The 18,976-nt window shown below is 48.8% G+C and overlaps 1 protein-coding gene across 2 annotated transcripts in view; it reads left to right on the plus strand.

The window, feature by feature from the left end:
- CSMD1 (CUB and Sushi multiple domains 1) overlaps window positions 1-18,976 on the plus strand; it is a 2,062,046-nt gene that overhangs the window by 1,981,773 nt on the left and 61,297 nt on the right. For both annotated transcript variants that reach the window (XM_070047233.2, XM_070047234.2), the window contains exons 51-52: window positions 3,218-3,412; window positions 16,629-16,802. In XM_070047233.2, the coding sequence (XP_069903334.2) occupies window positions 3,218-3,412; window positions 16,629-16,802 (369 nt within the window). The remainder of the gene's footprint in view (window positions 1-3,217; window positions 3,413-16,628; window positions 16,803-18,976) is intronic.

Consider the following 18,976-nt stretch of genomic DNA (forward strand, 5'->3'; position numbering starts at 1 on the left):
TTATGGCGGTCATCTGTGGAGTAAGTTAATATTCTGTGTTGTTTCCGGTGGCCAAGGAGCGTCATCCGTGGAGGGTGCCAGTCTGGGACGCACAGCTGGACGTTCTGGCCCGGTTTGGTCAAGCACCGGCTTGTTTGCTGGTTTGTGAAGCAAATAATGAAAATAATAGTAATTCCCGCCAGTCCTTCCTCAGGGTGGTTGTGAGAACCAGCTTAGGGTGAAATTAGATACACAGTCGCACACACAGTGTGAGAAAGACCGTGCAGAACATGCTAAGGCGAAAGGCAGCCTTGGGAGCGAGTCGTCCGAGGAGCCCACCCGTGACGGCAGGGAATCCCAGTGCTGCAGGCGTGGGGAAGGTGCCCAAGTGCGAGCTGGACTTAGCTTCTGTCTGTCAGAAAAGCGCCAATTTTCCTGGAGAAACGTCAGCGCAGGGGCACATGGGCTGCCGCACCTGGCCATCTGCTATGCCTCCACCTTGCCTCGGGAGTCAGGGAGACGCACGTGTTTCCAGTTTCCTCCTGGGCTGTTTCATTTTCCAAGTTCCTTTCTGATTTTTATGCCAGACTCTCGCCATGCTGCTTTCCCAAGCCCACACGTAGTTACGAGTGTACTTGATGTGTGCCTACTTGTTAGAAAGTGCTGGTGAAAGGGTGCGTAGCCTAGCGGGGCGCAAGGGGCGCAGGCAAACAAGCAAACTGGAAAGTGATCATTACAGAGACAGCCAGGACCCTGTCACGAGTGGTGGGCCAGCAGGGAGGATCGGAAGTGGCTGCGATGCGTGGTGTTCACACAAGGAAGTCACGATCCTGTGTGCAAGCTGAAGTTAAATCCTTGGCACAGGTGGTTTGTAAAAGATACTTCAGATGATTAAAAAAATTAAGCTTATTCTAAGCTTACTCCAGGGGCTCATATTTCTGTGAAATGAAATGCATTTTATTTGAAATATGCAGTGGAACTCAGTGATTTATAGGCCCAAGTAAGGGCTTAAAGACTTGTAAGGGTGCGTGCAATCATGCCTGCAATTCTCAGGTATCCCGGCTGGAGAAAGTCCTGTTTGTGTCATTAGGTAAAACACTGGAATACCCATATCCACTTAGAATATGTCTGTGCTAAACATTGCTTGATATAAAATTTAAAAAGGGTTTTTTGACAGGCAGAGTTAGACAGTGAGAGAGAGAGACGGAGAGAGTTATAGACAGTGAGGGACAGACCGAGAGAAAGGTCTTCCTTCTGTTGGTTCACTCCCCTAATGGCCACCACTGCTGGCGCTGCACCGATCCGAAGCCAGGAGCCAGGTGCTTCTCCTGGTCTCCCATGCGGGTGCAGGGCCCAAGCACTTGGGCCATCCTCCACTGCCCTCCCGGGCCACAGCAGAGAGCTGGACTGGAAGAGGAGCAGCCAGGACTAGTACCCAGCACCCCAACTGGGACTAGAACCCGGGGTGCCAGCGCTGCAGGTGGAGGATTAGTGAGCCACGATGCCAGCCTAAAGAGGGTTATTTTTAAGTGAAAAGTTTTCCACGTTTATCCTCACGGATTCGTCTATGGTGGTATCAGAAAAGGCCTTTCTGTGGGTGTCGGTGCGTGAAGCACTGTGCGTTCCTGCAAGGATCCGACTGAGGCTTTTGATCTGATTCAGTTACAGCAGACCTGCGTGGAGTCCAAGTGTCGTCATTCTTATCATTATTCGGAAATAAACTGCAGTCTCTAGCTAACTCTTCTGGGCTCAACAAACATACAGATAAATCTAGTCATTCTGTGTGTAACTGATCGTGATGGATGCTAGCTAATGAAGTTTCATATTTAATACAGTGGCTGTGGCTCCTACACTTGCAAGTTTCATTTTAGATTTCACAGGATTTTTAAATATGTGGCTACACATACCTCCAGTCTGCAGCTAGCTCCAGCATATGTGAATGCCTTGCTGTCTCCCTGGTAACACTGTCCTGTTACTAGTATTACTAGTCCCACCACTACTAACTACTGCTGATGCTGCAGGTGCTACCTCTCATGTTTCCTGTGTGGCCGTCATGATCCAGGCTTTCCTAGAAACATGAATAGATTTTCTCCTTTAGAACATTCTGAAGAGTTCCCTTAAGAGTATTAATGCGTATGCCTGCGTGCTTTTGTGTTCTTATCAACCAAGTAATACCCAGATACACCATGGTACGCGCGCGTGTGCCTGTGCATGTGTGTGCGTGTGCATGTGTGCTCATGTGCACATGTGTGTGCACGTATGCACGTGTGTGCATGTGTGCATTGTGTGTGAGTGTGCATTCGTGTGTGCATGTGTGCATTGTGTGTGTGTGCATGCATTGTGTGTGAGTGTGCATGTGTGCGCATGTGTGCATTGTGTGTGTGCGTGTGCATGTGTGTGTGCATTGTGTGTGAGTGTGCATGTGTGTACATGCGTGCATTGTGTGTGCATGTGTGTGCGTGAATTGTGTGTGCGTGTGCATGTGTGTGCATGCGTGCATTGTGTGTGAGAGTGCATGTGTGTGCATGTGTGCATTGTGTGTGAGTGTGCATGTGTGTGTGCATGCATGCATTGTGTGTGTGAGTGTGCATGTGTGTGCATGTGTGCATTGTGAGTGTGTATGTGTGTGTGCATGCGTGCATTGTGTGTGCATGTGCATGTGTGTGCATGTGTGCATTGTGTGTGAGTGTGCATGTGTGTGCATGCGTGCATTGTGTGTGAGTGTGCATGTGTGTATGTGTGCATTGTGTGTGAGTGTGCATGTGTGTGCATGTGTGCATTGTGTGTGTGCGTGTGCATGCATGTGCGTGCGTGCATTGTGTGCATGAGTGTGCATGCGTGTGTGTGTTTCATAGGCAGGAAGCAACGAGAGCATCTTGTTCCTGAGAACTGGTGTCCAAGCTGGTTTTCAGTCCCACAGGCACATTTCACTCCCTCAGAGGGGTGGAGAGAAATTCATGGGTAAGATGGCTGTTTGCATGTGCTCGCTGCCCTGGTGGAAAGCGCCCGTCAGGCCCAGGGGGGCCGCCCTCATTTGCCTTGGTGTAAATGGTCACTCCCCTAGCTCTCACAGTCCCAGCGCAGGATCTCCGATGCCCTGGTCACAGGCAGTCCACTGGCGTGGTTGCCACGCGTCCGTGTGGACAGCAGAGATGCCCCAGCAGGCCATCAGTGTGGACAGCCAGCCTGCTGCAGCCCTGCAGACGAGACCGTGACGCCGTGTGTGCTTCTTTCGCAGCGGTGCCCTGCCCGGCCGTGGAAGCGCAGCTGTCGGAGCACGTCGTCTGGAGGCTGGTGTCGGGGTCGCTGAGCGAGTTCGGAGCTCAAGTGCTGCTGAGCTGCAACCCTGGCTACTACTTGGAGGGCCCAAGGCTCCTCCAGTGCCGAGCGGATGGGACGTGGAGCTCAGGGGAAGAGCGACCGCGCTGTAAAGGTGAGTGAGGGGAGCTGCTCCTGGAGCACTGCCCCCTCCTCCCCTTCCTCCTCCCCTTCCTCCTCCTCCTCCCCCATCCTCCTCCTCCTCCCCCATCCTCCTCCCCCGCCCCATCCTCCTCCCCCGCCCCATCCTCCTATCCCCTCCTCCTCCTCCTCCTCCCCCATCCTCCTCCCCCGCCCCATCCTCCTATCCCCTCCTCCTCCCCCATCCTCCTCCCCCGCCCCATCCTCCTATCCCCTCCATCCTCCTCCTCCTCCCCCATCCTCCTCCTCCTCCCCCATCCTCCTCCCCCGCCCCATCCTCCTATCCCCTCCTCCTCCTCCCTCATCCTCCTCCCCCGCCCCATCCTCCTCCTCCTCCCCCATCCCCCTCCCCCTGCCCATCCTCCTATCACCTCCTTCCCTCCTCCCCTCTCCTCCCCTCCTCCTCCGCCCTTCCTCCTCCTCTCCTCCCCTCCTCCTCCGCCCTTCCTCCTCCTCTCCTCCCCCTCCATCCTCCTCCTCCCCCTCCCTGATCTTCCTCCTCTTCCCCTCCTCCTCCACCCCCTGTGCCTTGGTGTGGCACAGCTCTGTCGTAGGATTGCTGGATTAAGTGGTAGGCTGTGCCCTTCCCTGTTAATGACCATATTTTGTAGACTTTGAAATATTAGAATCCTCAAATATCTCGATTCAGTTGAAAAACAAGCATGGGCTGACGTGTAAAAAGATAACTGTCATTCATTTGCTGGCTATTCAGAAGTTCTAATTAGGATCACAAGAAAGAGTGTTTGTACTGAAGATACTGTGCTCTGAAATAATGACTGTCTTGAAAAGGAAGATGATTATTCTCCTAGGTACAAGATAAGCAGTTAGGACTTTTGAGTGAGTTCCATAATAAACATGAATAAATAAAAAAATAAAGCAACACTGGCATTGTTCAGAGCGCTATCTGATTCAGCCGTATTTAATATACAATCTTGAGCTGATTGTTCTCTGGGAATTATCATGCGTAGGAACAAGTCGTCAGACCGGTGTAACATTTCTGGAACACACAGCTTAGGAAGAATAAACTGGAATAAATAAGGGAGCAGACAAAAGAATGAATGCATCTTTGATCATAATTTTAATTCCACTTTTAATAAAATGGCTGTTAATTAAACACTCACTACAAGCTCTTCCCCGAACACAAAGGCAAGTGTAGCAGCTTTGCTGCTGCCAGGATCCTCAGTCTTCGTGGTCAAGGTGAACAGCAGCCCTAGTGCCCAGGCTGTCCCTGCCTGGAGCAGGCTTCGCAGGATGAGTAGCAGGACTCCTGATCACTCTGAGGAGTGTCCTGGTGCTGGGATCTGGCTTCTCTGTTGTACTCTGGCCCCTAACAACTGTCCCCCTTCCTCCACACCTGTCCCCCGGTAAGGGGTAAGTGCAGTCTTCGTTACCTTATAGGGTTTCTGTGGACGCACAGGTGCAGTATGGCTCTCTCTGGTGTCCCTCATTTCCCAGGGACACGCCACTCCTCTGGCTGGCATTTGCGGGGCCGCAGCCTTCCGTACTACAATTTCCATTCCCGCAGCATTTGCCCTCACAGTGGAGGGATTCTGTGTATGAGAGCGTCTACACAGAGTAGCCCACATTCAATCAGAGCCAGGCAGCCCCTCCCGCGGAGGAAGAGAGGAAACCAGACCCTGCGTGTGTTCTGCCTCCCTGCACCGGCAATGCTGGGAAGGCTCCTTTCTGACTCTCAGGTGGCTGTGTCCTGGTGACCCAGTGCTTTTTTAGCCCAAGAGCAGCCAGCTCACAGCGCTTGTCTGTGCGGGACGCACAGTGTGAACGGCTGAAGGCTCCCTGACGCACGCTGCTGGTCCCAGCGTGTGTCACCTTCTGCAATTTGTCCTTCTGCTGTGTCAGCAGGGAGGTAGTGCATTCCAGAGGCAGTGGGTTCCAGCGAAATCATGGCTTCCCCCTTTTTCCCCATTTCATTCCCACACATTTTATTTTCTATATTAATTACTACACATCAGAAAATATGATAGTTGTGTTTATTGGGCTGGTTTATTTCACTAAGCTTAATGATTTCCAGTTGCATTCATTTTGTTGCAAAATACAGATTTCATTTTTTATGGCTGAGTAGTATTCCATAGTGTATATATACCAGAGTTTCTTTATCCAGGCATCAGTGAATGGACATCTGGGTTGATTCCATACCTTTGCTACTGTGAATTGAGTTGCAATAAACATGAGAGTACAGATAAACCTTGCATATGCTAATTTCATTTTGTTGGGGTCAATTCCCAAGAGTAGGATGACTGGGTCATATGGTAGGCCTGTTTTCCAATTTCTAGGAAATCGCCATACCATCTTCCATGATGGTCGCACTAGTTTATATTCCCACCAACAGTGCATTAGAGTATGTTTTTACCCACACCCTCACCAGCATTTGTAATTTCTTTATTTTTGGATGGTAGCCACTCTAACTGGGGTGAGATAAAGCCTCCTTGTGGTTTTATTTGCGTTTCTCTGATAGCTGGTGATCTTGAGCATGCTTCCATATGTTTAGTGGCCATTTTATTTCATCCTTTAAAAAATGTCGGTTCAAGTCCTTTGACCATTTGTTAACTCGATTGTTATTTTGTTGTTGTTGAGTTTCTTGGGGATTTTATGGATTCTGGATATTAATCCTCCCTCAGTTGCATAGTTTCTAAATGCTTTCTCCCATTCTGTTGGTTGTTTCTGGACTTTGTCAAATGTTTGCTTTGCAGCGTAGAGGCTTCTTAGATCGATGTAATCCCATTTGTCTATGTTTGCTTCTGGGGTCTTTTCCAGGAAGTCTTTGCCTATGCCAATGTCTTGCAGTGTTCCTCCAATGTTTTCCTGTAGTAGTTTGATGGTATCAGGTAGTAGATTTAGACCCTTGATGCATTATGAGCTGCTGATTTTATGTAAGATGTAAGGTAGGGGTCTTGTTTCATACTTCTGCATGCAGATATCCAACTTCTCCAACACCATGTGTTGAAGAGACTGTCCTTTCTGCAGGAATTTTTTTAGCACGTTTGTCAAAGATTAGTTGATTGTATCTGTGTGGATTAATTTATAGGGTTTCTGTTCTGTTCCTTTGGTCTATATGCCTGGTTTTGTGCCAAAACCAAGCTGTTTTGATTATAACTGCCTTGTAGTATGTCTTCAAATCTGGTATTGTGATGCCTTCAGCTTTGTTTTCATTGTTTACAATTGCTTTATATATTCAGGTTCTCTTGTGTTTCCACATACACTTTAGCATTTTGTTTTCTAGACTTGAGAAGAATGTCCTTGAGACTTTGATTGAGATCGCATTAAATCTGTTAATTGTTTTGGGTAGTGTGGTCATTTTGATGGTACTGATTCTTCCAATCCATGAATATGGAAGATTCTTCCATTATTCTTTGTCTTCTTTTTTTTTTAATGTCTTGTAATTTTCATTGTAGAGATATTTCACATCCTTGGTTAAATTTATTCCAAGATATTTAAATTTTTTGTAGCTATTGTGTACTGATCTTAGAAGTTCTTTGTCAGCCATGGCATTGCTTGTATATACAAAGGCTGTTGATTTTTGTGTGTTGATTTTATATCCTGCAATTTTTCAAACCTCTCTGACACGTTCCAGCAGTCACTTAGTGTAGTCTTGGTTGCCCTGTTAATAGGATCATGTTATCTGCAGTCACATATTTTGACTTCCTTCTTTCGGATTCGTATCCCTTTGATTTCTTTTTCTTGGATAATGGTTCTGGCTAAAACTTCCCAAACGGTATTGGATAGCAGTGTTGAAAGTGGGCATTCTTGTCTGGTTCTGGATGTTAGTGAAAATGCTCCCAACTTTTCCCTATTCAATATGTTCCTTGTGGGTTTGTCATAAATTGCCTTGATCACGGAATGTTCCTTCTATACCCAAATTGCTTAAGATTTTCATCAGGAAAAGATGTTGTATTTTATCAAGTGCTTTCTCTGCATGTATTGAGATAACCATATGGTTACAGTTATGGTTATGTGATGCATCACATTTATGGATTCGCACATATTGAACCATCCCTGCATACCAGAGATAAATCCCACTTTGTCCAGGTGAATGATGTGTTGTTGGATTTGACTAGCTAGTATTTTGCTGAGGATTTTTGCATCTATGTTCTTTAGGGATATTGATCTTTCTTTGATGTATCTTTCTCTGTTTTGGGAATTAAGATAGAATTTGGCCTTTTAGAAAGAGACTGGTAGGATTCTCTCCTGTTTAGTTGCTTTGAATAGTTTGAGAAGAACTGGAGTTAGTTCTTTCTTTAATGTTTGATAGAATTCAGCAGTGAAGCCATCGATCCAGGTTTTTCTTTGTTGGGAGGGCCTTTCATACTGATTCATCTCCATCCTGGTTATTGGTCTGTGTAGGTTGTCTGTGTCTTCATGACTCAATTTTGGTAGATTGTATATGTTCAGGAATCCATCTGTTTCTTTTAGATTTTCCAGTTTGTTGGAATACTTGTTTGTAGTAATTTGTGATATTTTAAGTTTCTGTGTTGTCTGTTGTAATATCTCCTTTTTTCATCTCTGATTTTGTTAATTTGAGTGTTCACCCTTTTTTGGTAACTTGGGCCAATGGTGCATCAGTTTTTTTATTTTTTCAAAAAAAGCTCTTCATTCATCAATTTTTTATGTTTTTGATTTCAATTTTGCTTAATTCTCTAGTTTTAATTTTTTCTTTCCTCCTTCTAATTTTGGTTTTGGTTTGTTTTTGTGGGTTTTTCAAATTTTTTATTTATATAAGGTGAACAAGTTTCATGTAAACTTGTGATTTTCTGGGTACTATGTTCTGGATTGACAGTTGTTATGTTGCAGGATTTGGACTAAGTCTCTCCTTCTCCTAGTCTATAGGATTTCTGATGAGAAATCAGCTAATAGTCTACTTGGGGATCCTCTGAGGGTAATCTAGCATTCCTCTCATGCACATGTTAGAATCTTTTCATTATATGTTACTATCAAAAGTTGGAGTATAATGTAGCATGGTGAGGATCTTTCCTGGTCATATCTGTTAGGGATTCTGTGTGCTTCCTGAACCTGGATGTTCCTGTCTTCATATTAATATGGGAACTTTTCTGCTGTTATTTCACTGAATAGACCTCCTAATCCATTCTGTTTCCACACCTTCAGGAGCTCCTGAGACACATATGTTTTGTTGTTTGATAGTATCCCATAGATCTCAAACACTATCTTCGGTTTTTCCATTTCTTTTCTTTTTTTGTCCGATTGAGATGTTTGTAAGAATTTTTCTTCTAGGTGAGATATCCATTCTTCTGCCTCACCAAGGCTGTTGTTAAGACTTTTCACTGTATTTTCTAGTTGACATGTTGAGTTATTCATTTCTATCTCCCAGCAGAATTTTTATCTATGTCATATATGGATTTCTTTAAGTTATATATTTGCTTCTCTGTGTTTTTTTTTTTTTTGAGTGATCTTATCATTCATTTGAATTCCTATTCAGCCATGCCACCAATATGTTTGTACTCACATTCTAGTGTTGAAACGTGGCTGTGTTCCTTTTGGGGAGTCATATTGTCTTCCTTGTTCATGTTTCTCATATTTCTATGCTTATTTTTAGGCATTTGTGGCAACATTTGTTGGTTTTTCTCCTCTGAGGGCTTATATCTGTAGTTGGCCGGGTGCCTTGTTCTGAGAAGATGGAATCCCCTCTGGCCACTGGCTGTGGGAGTTGCCGGCTGTGCCCTGCTCACTGCTATGTGGTGCACTGTCCCTGCTGCTCCGCGCCATCACTCTTGTGTCTGTAGGTTTCCCACTGTGAGCTCCTCTCCCACTGTGCTCTGGGCATGCACCTCCTCACCTTTCCTCCTGCTCTCTTTCTGTGGTCAGAATCCGCACATCCTTCCCCCCTTTCCCTGTTCAGCCATCTTAGATCTCCCTGGTTGTGTGTGTGTGTGTGTGTGTGTGTGTGTGACAGTGTTTGCAGCTCATATTGTCACCAAGTGGTCAGGATTGTCCCTTTTACCTGGTGGCCTCATTCTGTCTTCCTGACGCCTTCAAGACAGCCCTTGTTTTCCCACATGGACATCTTGCCTTGTGTCCCTCCCAAGTTTTCTTGTCCAACCGCAGTCAGCTCCTCTTGGGGAGCTGTGGCGCCTCCCAGTAGGGAGTGGTTTCAGAGTGGAAGGCTGCATGCCGTGTGTGACCAGCCGGCTGTGGACGTTGTCGCAGAGCTGGCCACCGCTCTGGGGACCATGCTGAAAGTTCTCTGCTCATTTCCTTTCCCTCAACAGCCTGATGCTGATATTGCCATTTTAAAATTTCTACTCATTTCTTTTGTAAAAGTTGTGGACTAACAAACTCCTGTTGTTGACTTAGCACATTGACACTCTTGTTTATGGCATCAGTAATAACCCTAGTCTCTTGTCATGAGTTGCCAATGGAAGCATTTTGAGTTCGCCAGAGCAAAGGCAGGAGCCAGACTCCCTCTGGGTCTCCCACTTGGGTGTCAGGGACTCAGTCTACTGTCTCCCAGGAGCATTATCAAGAGCTCTGAGAGGAAGTAGAGTCGCCAGGACTCCAACTGCCACCCCCGTTTGGGATGTGGGCCATCCTAAGCAGCGGCTTAACACACGGTGCTACACACCTGCCTCTCTTTACTGTGTTGTAAATTAAATCCTGTAATCCTCTGGAAAACATTTATGTGTCTGATCAAAATTTACTATGAGAAAAATTTAAATGTGCACCCACTTATTTAAAGTAAGTTGATTAATTGTGAACCTAAATAATATATTTTTACAAATGGGAAGAATTCTTTCCCAAACCAAAAAAATTACCCAAAAGAGCATCTTTATGTTTTTTTAAGATTTATTATATTTATTTGAAAGGCAAAGTCACAGTAAGAGAGAGAGACATCTTCCATCCACTGGTCCACTCCCCAGATGGCCACAACAGCCAGGGCTGTGCCAGGCCGAAGCCAGGACCAGGAGCCTCATCCAGCTCTCCCACCTGGGTGCAGGGGCCCAAGGACTTGATCCACCTTCCGCTGCTTTCCCAGGCGCATTAGCAGGGAGCTGCATTGGGAGTGGGGCAGCCCGGACTTGAGCCGCACCCGTAAGGGGTGCCGGTGTCGTGGCTGGCAGCTTAACGCTTTGTGCTGTGGCACTGGCCTGCTTCTTTGGAGCATCTGCCGGTCTGCTCACCATCTGGCTTTGCTGGGGGAGTCGGCTCTTCTCTCAGCTCAGGCACTGTCTTGGTCCTGGGCTGGATGGGGGCGGGGCGGAGCTCTGGGGAGGCTTCGAGCTCAGTGATTGGCTAGGATGATGCTTGGGGACCCCCAGGAGGATGTCAGGTGCTCCCAGCAATCCCTGGCTCAGGCTTTGGGAGCAGCTCCTTCAGAAGAAAAGTACAAAATGCAAAGTTTTAGCTTATCTGGTCTCTAAGATATCACAAGCAACAGACCAGACTTTGGAAAGAAGCCCAGCAAACAGTCATTTAATTGTTCTTTTTTTTTTTTTTTTTTTTTTTTTGACAGGCAGAGTTAGTGAGAGAGAGAGAGAGACAGAGAGAAAGGTCTTCCTTCTGTTGGTTCACCCCCAAATGGCCACTATGGCCGGCGCTGCGCTGATCTGAAGCCAGGAGCCAGGTGCTTCTCCTGGTCTCCCACGCAGGTGCAGGGCCCACGCACTTGGGCCATCCTGCACTGCACTCCCGGGCCACAGCCAGAGAGCTGGCCTGGAAGAGGAGCAACCGGGACAGAATCCGGCACCCCGACTGGGACCAGAACCCAGGGTGCCAGGGCCGCAGTTGGAGGATTAGCCTATTGAGCCGCAGCACTGGCGCATTTAATTGTTAACCTAAAGTGTTCCTGTAATGTTTGTCCATGGAAAATAGTAACATTGTTTTTAGGTTTTCAGCCATGAGCTTTGACTCAAAATGTGATATGATTACTTTCATTCATTGAGGACAAATGTTTAGTACCTCAGTGGCAACCCTCTTCTTTCCCAGTCCATTAATAATATCAGAGAAAAGCCAAGCACTGTAACGTTGGGCATCACTGAGGGCCTTTAAAACTTACTCCCCAAATAAAGGGGAGCAGTCTTTAGAACCTTAACATGAATACATCATTTGCTGATTCTGTAATAAAAATCACTAAATACATGGGTTCATTTTGCCGTAGTGCATTTTTTTCTGTTTTATTCTTGAGTTATGTTTACCTCCCATTCCCCCTGTCTACCTTTCCAACACAGAGAGAAACGCAGTAGGAGCCGAACCGTGTGCTTCACTCTCCTAAGTGCATGTGCACAGCAGGAAGTTCAGGGGCGATCTGACTTCCTGCCTGCATTTAGCTGGGAAGGCAGTTTCATGAGCCCAGGGGCCGTGGAGGGGCGGCTGGTGCGCAGAAGAGACACAAAGTCACCTGCTTCCCTGCAGCCGGCCTGGACCACAGCCAACTTCAAGGCTGCCAGCAGCCAGACCACTGGCGCAGCGTAGGAGCTGTGCTGTGCCTCCGAATGGTCCCGACCATGAGCTCCCCAGAACTTAATCATTTCCAGTTACCTGTCTGCCTGTGGGCTGTGGGCAGGATTTCCCATTCTCTGTGTCCAGTTAGCCCCAAAGAGGTGACCCTTGATGACCGGCTGATGGCACAGGTGACACTCAAGTGCCGTCGTCTGAGAATCACCCAGCGTCGACTCGTGCTGACTCCAGGAAACCTTCGTGTCCCTGGAGAGGCCCGAGTCTGTGAGTGAGGGGCACAGAACGACTTGTCACACCTGCACATCCTCATCTCTGCACTCTTGCCCCTTGAGAGACAATGTTGCAGTGTTAAAATTCAGTCTCCATGCACTCTTGCCCCTGAGAGACAATGTTGCAGTGTTAAAATCCAGTCTCCATGCACTCTTGCCCCCTGAGTGAGAGACAATGTTGCAGTGTTAAAATGCAGTCTCCATGCACTCTTGCCCCCTGAGTGAGAGACAATGTTGCAGTGTTAAAATCCAGTCTCCATGCACTCTTGCCCCCTGAGAGACAATGTTGCAGTGTTAAAATCCAGTCTCCAGGGGCTGGTGCTGTGGTGTAGCAGGTGATACCAGTGCCTGCAGTGCTGGCATCCCAAAGGGGCACCAGTTCAACTCCCGGCTGCTCCACTTCTGATCCAGCTCCCTGCTAATGTGCTTTGGATCAGCCCAGCTCCAGCCATTGCAGCCATTTGGAAAGTGAACCAGTGGATGGAACCCCCCCCCCCCCGCCTCTAGCTCTCTGTAACTCTGCCATTAAATAAACAAATAAATCTTTTAAAAAATTCAATCTTCAGGGTGTGTACACACGTCCCTAGCCCAGGATCTTCTGAAAACTTGGAGGCTGTTATTTTTGTTACTTTTCTTTATTGTCATATTTATTGTTTATATTTTTCAAAAAAAATATTCACCACAAGGACCCATTAATTGGAAAAATGATCTTTGCATTTAAAATCTCACACACACAGAGGCATAAGGGAATCATTGGAGTTTTGTTATATTGCAGATCCTGAAGATCAGTGCCTGGATGTGGACTGTCCTCCCCCGGCACACTGGGACGTGAGATGGGCAGGGTGGCGGTGGTGACCTCCTGTGTGCCACAAGAGCTGTGCCCCATATCCTAGGAAGCCTGGTGTGGGCACTGCTCTCCCCGCACACTGTTGGAGTGGACCCTGGGCATCACTCAGAGACCTGCCGTTGAGTTTTCTGTTTGGCATACTCTCAAGTCACTGCCCACCAACAACAAACACCTAGGGGCTGCTTGTCGCCCGAGCGCAGCCCATTTAAGATTTGGACATTTTCCCTTTGTCTGCTACTGGCTTTCTGGCTTATACGCAGTGAGTGATCTTAGCTCTGTCCCTCAAGGTCTAATACAACTCAGACACTGGCCTACACAGCCTCGTTTCACGCAGTGGAATGCGTCCGTCGTAAGCCTGTAAGTCTATGCTCGGGGCCAAGGGCTGCCCACCAGGTACAACCCGGGCGGCTGCCGGCCCACCACGGCATTCTGTGGGCTCGCAGGGTCTCCCCAGGGAGGACCCATTGGACTGACCTGCACTTGAGCCGATGTTTGTTTACTGCATTCACAAGTAATCCTTGCAAGTGGATCACTATGCGAGGATGTGATTTCTTTCCAAGTGGGAGATTTCAAGGTGGTTATGATGTAGTTTGAAGGAAAAGGCTCCTCCCCGCCCCGAACAGCTTGTTTCCCAAACACCCCCCCCCCCCCCCCCCCCCCCCCGGCAAGAATGGGGGAGGGTGCACTGTGGGGAGGGAGTGTGTGCGCGGCCTTGCTCCCAGGCCTCGGAGGAAGTGCTGCCCAGAGGCCACACTGCAGGTTTAATGGATCCCGTTGTAATGGGAAAGAGGCAAACACGGAGTGCAGGTCCGGAAACTTGGGCTGAGAAGATAGCATGGAAAGGCAGCTCTCTCCCTGACGTGCGCAGAGGCTGTCTCAGCGGTGGGGGCCTCTCCCAGTCAGCCAGGCCAGCTTGTACAGTCCAGGCGGTCCAGGCCTGGCTCCCGCGGCCTCCAGCCGCTGACACCCTGGAGTTGTGCCCCTGTTGCTTCTCCCGAGCCAGAGACCCGCTCCAGAGCGCCCTCTGCAGGTCGTCTCTAACACAGGCCCAGGGCAGAGACAGGGGCAGCAGGGAGAGGGGTTTTCTTGCTAGTCCTCCACAGGTGTGTCAAGACCTCTAAGGGGGAACGTCTGGGTCTCGTATCCCACTGCTTTTTTTTTTTTAAATATTTATTTATTTGAAAGTCAGAGTTACACACAGAGAGAAGTCTTCCGTCCACTGGTTAACTCCCCAGTTGGCCAAAACAGCCGAAGCTGCGTCAATCCAAAGCCAGGAGCAGGGGCTTCTTCCTGGGCCCAAGCACTTGGGCCATCTTCTACTGGTTTCCCAGACCATAGCATAGAGCTAGATCCAAAGTGGAGCAGCTGGGACTTGAACCCATGCCCATATGGGATGCCGGCACTGCAGGCGGTGGCTTTACCCACTACGCCACAGCGCTAGCCCCATCTTTAGCCCACTTCTGCTGAACACTGAAGTTTCCAGACACGATCGATCCAGCTGTCACAAATGGCTACATAGGGATCTCTGAATATCACAGATCAAGGTGAAGTTCACACTGTGTTTGGGAAAAGGCTTAATGAAAAGCACATAACATAAAAATCCAAATCCCACTTGAATTCATTGACATTTGGTGCAGCAGATGCGCTGGCAATAAAGGCACAAGATAAGAACTCTGCAGTGGGTCAGCAATCCCAGAAACTGACCGGCGTGGAAGCTCCCCACGGCCAGTGTCCGAGCCGTGGAAGTTCTCCACACACAGCCAGTGCCCAAGCCGTGGAAGCTCCCCACGGCCAGTGTCCGAGCCGTGGAAGCTCCCCACACACAGCCAGTGTCCGAGCCGTGGAAGTTCCCCACGGCCAGTGTCCGAGCCGTAGAAGCTCCCCACGGCCAGTGTCCGAGCCGTGGAAGCTCCCCACGGCCAGTGTCCGAGCCGTGGAAGTTCCCCACGGCCAGTGTCCGAGCCGTGGAAGCTCCCCACGGCCAGTGTCCGAGCCGTGGAAGCTCCCCACACACAGCCAGTGTCCGAGCCGTGGAAGCTCTCCACAGCCAGTGTCCGAGCCATGCTGTGCTCCGGGACCGAGGTTCCTGGAGAAGGGTCCTAGCCAACAGTGTCCGTCTGTGCCCTAGCAATGCAGCTATGCTGTCTCTTCTTGGAATGAAATCCGCCGAAATACGCGGGCTGGTCTCGGATCACATGCATGTTTTCCATGCACTGAAATTGTGTGCACGGTCTTTACACTTTGGATTCCATTCCCTCGGTAGGTCCTGATTTGTTATGTCATAGTCAGCCGACCTTGACCAAGCCAGCCACGCACAAGCCGTAGCTTCCCATGCTTGCTCTGCTGGCTTTGATTGCAGACCCTGTGTGGCAGGTGTTGCTGCCAGTCTGCCACAGAGCACAGAGACCACACAGAGATGGGGCTGAACCTGGCTAGCGCACAGCCAGGCTCCGTGTTTCTCGTCACCATTACCCACTGCCTGTCACCACTCTTACAAAGGGGGACCTGAGATGTGTTGCCCTGGGCACTTTGCACATCACAGCTCCTTCCACGCTCTGAGTCTCCGTCCTGAGACTTTTACTCAGACCTGTTTCAAACGCGAATAAGCCTCTGGCCCTGATAACTTTGTGATTTCCTTACTCCTGGGAACCTTTGAGTTTCTGTGCTCAGACATTTGTGGATCTGAAGTGCAGAGATTTAGAGGGTGTCAAGACTCGACGATGAAGGCGACTGTTCATTTATCCCTCACCGGAGGGCTTCTTGGGTAGAAATGGACGTGACTGATGACTGTGCTGGGACAACCAGTGCAGGCTTGGGGTGTGGGGCCGCCCTTCCTATGACTGAGTGAGGCAGGCTTGGGGTGTGGGGCCGCCCTTCCTATGACTGAGTGAGGCAGGCTTGGGGCATGGGGCCGCCCTTCCTATGACTGAGTGAGGCAGGCTTGGGGCGTGGGGCCGCCCTTCCTATGACTGAGTGAGGCAGGCTTGGGGCGTGGGGCCGCCCTTCCTATGACTGAGTGAGGCAGGCTTGGGGTGTGGGGCTGCCCTTCCTACAACCAAGGGAGGCTCCTCTGGATTTCTTTGCATTCTCCGGGAGGTCCTGCCTTTCCCATGCAGTCAGCATTCTTATGTAGACATGCAAATGCTGCAGGTAACAAACAAGAACACTCAGCGCTACTACAGTGGTGAGAAGTTATAGATTTCACCGCCACACTTCCTTGTCTGAGCAGGTTGCCTTTGATAAGGATGGTTTGCATTCCTTCCTTCCTGAGGGGCAGGCATAGGCATGCAGTAGTAAATCACTTGTGTTTTTGATATGGGTGAAGAATGGACAGATCACCAGCTCCTTGGACAGCTGTGCTTGTCAGGGAATATATTTGAATTCTGTATGCTTTTCAGGAAAGGGTTGGCTACCTGTGAGGGTGAAGAAAAAGTAACGCAACAACATGCGTTAGAAACTTTCTAAAGTGTGCTGGCATCTGCTCTGAACTGTTACGTGTTCCCTTCAGGGTCATGAGAGGAGGAAGCTTCCAGATGGTCGGTCAGTCAAGTCCTGAGCGGACACCCCTGCTCCATGGTCTTAGAGTGGGGACCGCTGACCGGTGTCGTCCGCAGCCCTCCTAATGCTCCCGTTCCCCTTTCTTCTAGTGATATCCTGTGGAAGCCTGTCCTTCCCCCCCAACGGGAACAAGATCGGGACGCTGACCGTCTTTGGAGCCACCGCCATATTTACCTGCAACACGGGCTACACCCTCGTGGGCTCACACGTCAGAGAGTGCTTGGCCAACGGACTCTGGAGCGGAACCGAAACTCGGTGTCTCGGTAACTTCTCTAACACATGGGAACCTTCAGCGCAGACCGCGGCGAGAGCGCGGGCGCTGTGCTGCCGTGGGTGCTCTGAGGGACACTCACCAAGTCCCGCCTGGTTTCCGGGGTTGGGTTCACGCGAGGACTTCTTTGAGTTTCTAAAGGGATTTTGTCTGTAATCTGAGCAGTAAGTGAAATCCATTAATTCAATGAACTCCTAAGTGGCATAAAGAGCATTCCACAGAGAGCTGGGAACATAACCACACTCAAACGTCATCCCTTTACGACACACAAAAATCAATTTCAGGCCGGCGCTGCGGCTCACTAGGCTAACCCTCCGCCTGCAGCGCCGGCACACCGGGTTCTAGTCCCGGTCGGGGTGCCAGATTCTGTCCCGGTTGCCCCTCTTCCAGGCCAGCTCTCTGCTGTGGCCCGGGAGTGCAGTGGAGGATGGCCCAAGTGCTTGGGCCCTGCACCCCATGGGAGACCAGGAGAAGCATCTGGCTCCTGGCTTTGGATCAGCGTGGTGCACCGGCCATAGTGGCCATTTGGGGAGTGAACCAACAGCAAAGGAAGACCTTTCTCTCTGTGTCTCTTTCTCTCACTGTCCACTCTGCCTGTCCAAAAAAAACCAGTTTCAACAATATTATACATGTTATCTTTCTACAAATTTAAAAGTTAGGTGGGCAAATGCAGAGGATATTAAGCTGAAACAATTAAGCACAGTGAATTTTTTAAATGCAAGGAGCAATAATTTAAACCAAGGCAGCTTGGCTATAAAGCAAGGACTTTTTAACCTCAGGATCGATAGCTAGTGTTGCCAAGTCACTTCTGTCTCCTTTGTCAACTGTTTGATCTGGAACAGAGGCACGTGTGTGACACAGTTGCACTGCCCTGATACTTGGGATGAGTATGGACAAGTTTAGTGACAACCTGAAGTCAAGCCTGTGTTACGCCCTGCCCCAGGACAGGTGCCGGGAGTGATTCCTGCTCTTGGTTGCCAGGTGCTATTGATGATCTACCGTGTGATGATTTTATTTCCACTTCTTAACCATGGTTTGAGTTACCCTTTGCCTGTGACCGTGCTGAAGTTTCCACCAAGCTGAATGGCCTTTGGTGACCCCTGTGGGAGTAGATAGTCACAAATGGAAAATGACCTAGAGTAGCAATGGAAGCAGAGGATGAGAACTATTTTTTTTTAATTAAGAAGAAATCTGTATCATGCCAAGGTTTCAGCTCTGAGAAAGCACCAACTCAAAAACCAATCACTTTGAAAAATGAATCATGCCGGTGAGGAAGACTTGGGGAATTGCCCGGACAAGCAGACTATCTGTGAGGAAGACTTGGGGAATTACACGGACAAGCAGACGATCTGTAAGAAATTCAGTCTGCAAGCAGAGACTATTCTAGGATAAGTTCAAGAGAATGAAATACAGTTTTAAGGATAGTCTTGGAGGATAAGTCCACTATTAGCTGGGAACAAGGAAGGGTGTCAGAGACCATACAAATACTAATAAATTGTGTCTGAAATCAGGACCAGATTAACTTACTGAAGTTGACATTAAAACAATGGCTGAGAAGCAGAGCAGAGGGGCTCAGCTCCCTCCTTGGTTCGGACTTTTCCACTTAGAAGAATTACTATGGCAGTGCAGAGGTAGGAACGTGCTTTTATGTCAGAAACTGGAAGCCAGCGCCAGGAACTCCGTCTGGTCTTTTCCATGGGTAACGGAGATCCAAGTACTCGGGTCCCCATCTGCTTTCCCCCAGGCACATTAGCAGAAAGTCGGGTTGGAAGCTGAGTAGCCAGGACTTGAACCAGCTCTCTGATGTGGGACATGGACATCCCAAACTGTCCCTTAATCCACTGTGACACACCTGCCCCACACGTATTTTTGTAGGTGATCTTGGAGATGGTTTCACAGGGCTGATTGTGCATCTGAGTACCTGCCAGCTATTTAGAAATAATCCTTAGAAGTACCGTATCGAAACTCAAGACTGACGCGTACCTTTGGGGAGCACATGGTAATAGTACTGGCTGAAGGAGTGAAAATGATACTGCAAGACAGATATAGAAATGCCTCAAAGAAAGGCTGAATGTGTAAGGAAATATTAGAAATCAGTGTAAAATTCCTTCCATTGGAAAAATAAAGGACCTGCAAATGCGTGTAGAGAGAAAATTCTGACAGCGT

Source organism: Oryctolagus cuniculus, chromosome 8 (genome assembly GCF_051225735.1).
Source record: "Oryctolagus cuniculus isolate XC-2025 breed Fujian yellow rabbit chromosome 8, ASM5122573v1, whole genome shotgun sequence".
NCBI lineage: Eukaryota > Metazoa > Chordata > Mammalia > Lagomorpha > Leporidae > Oryctolagus > Oryctolagus cuniculus.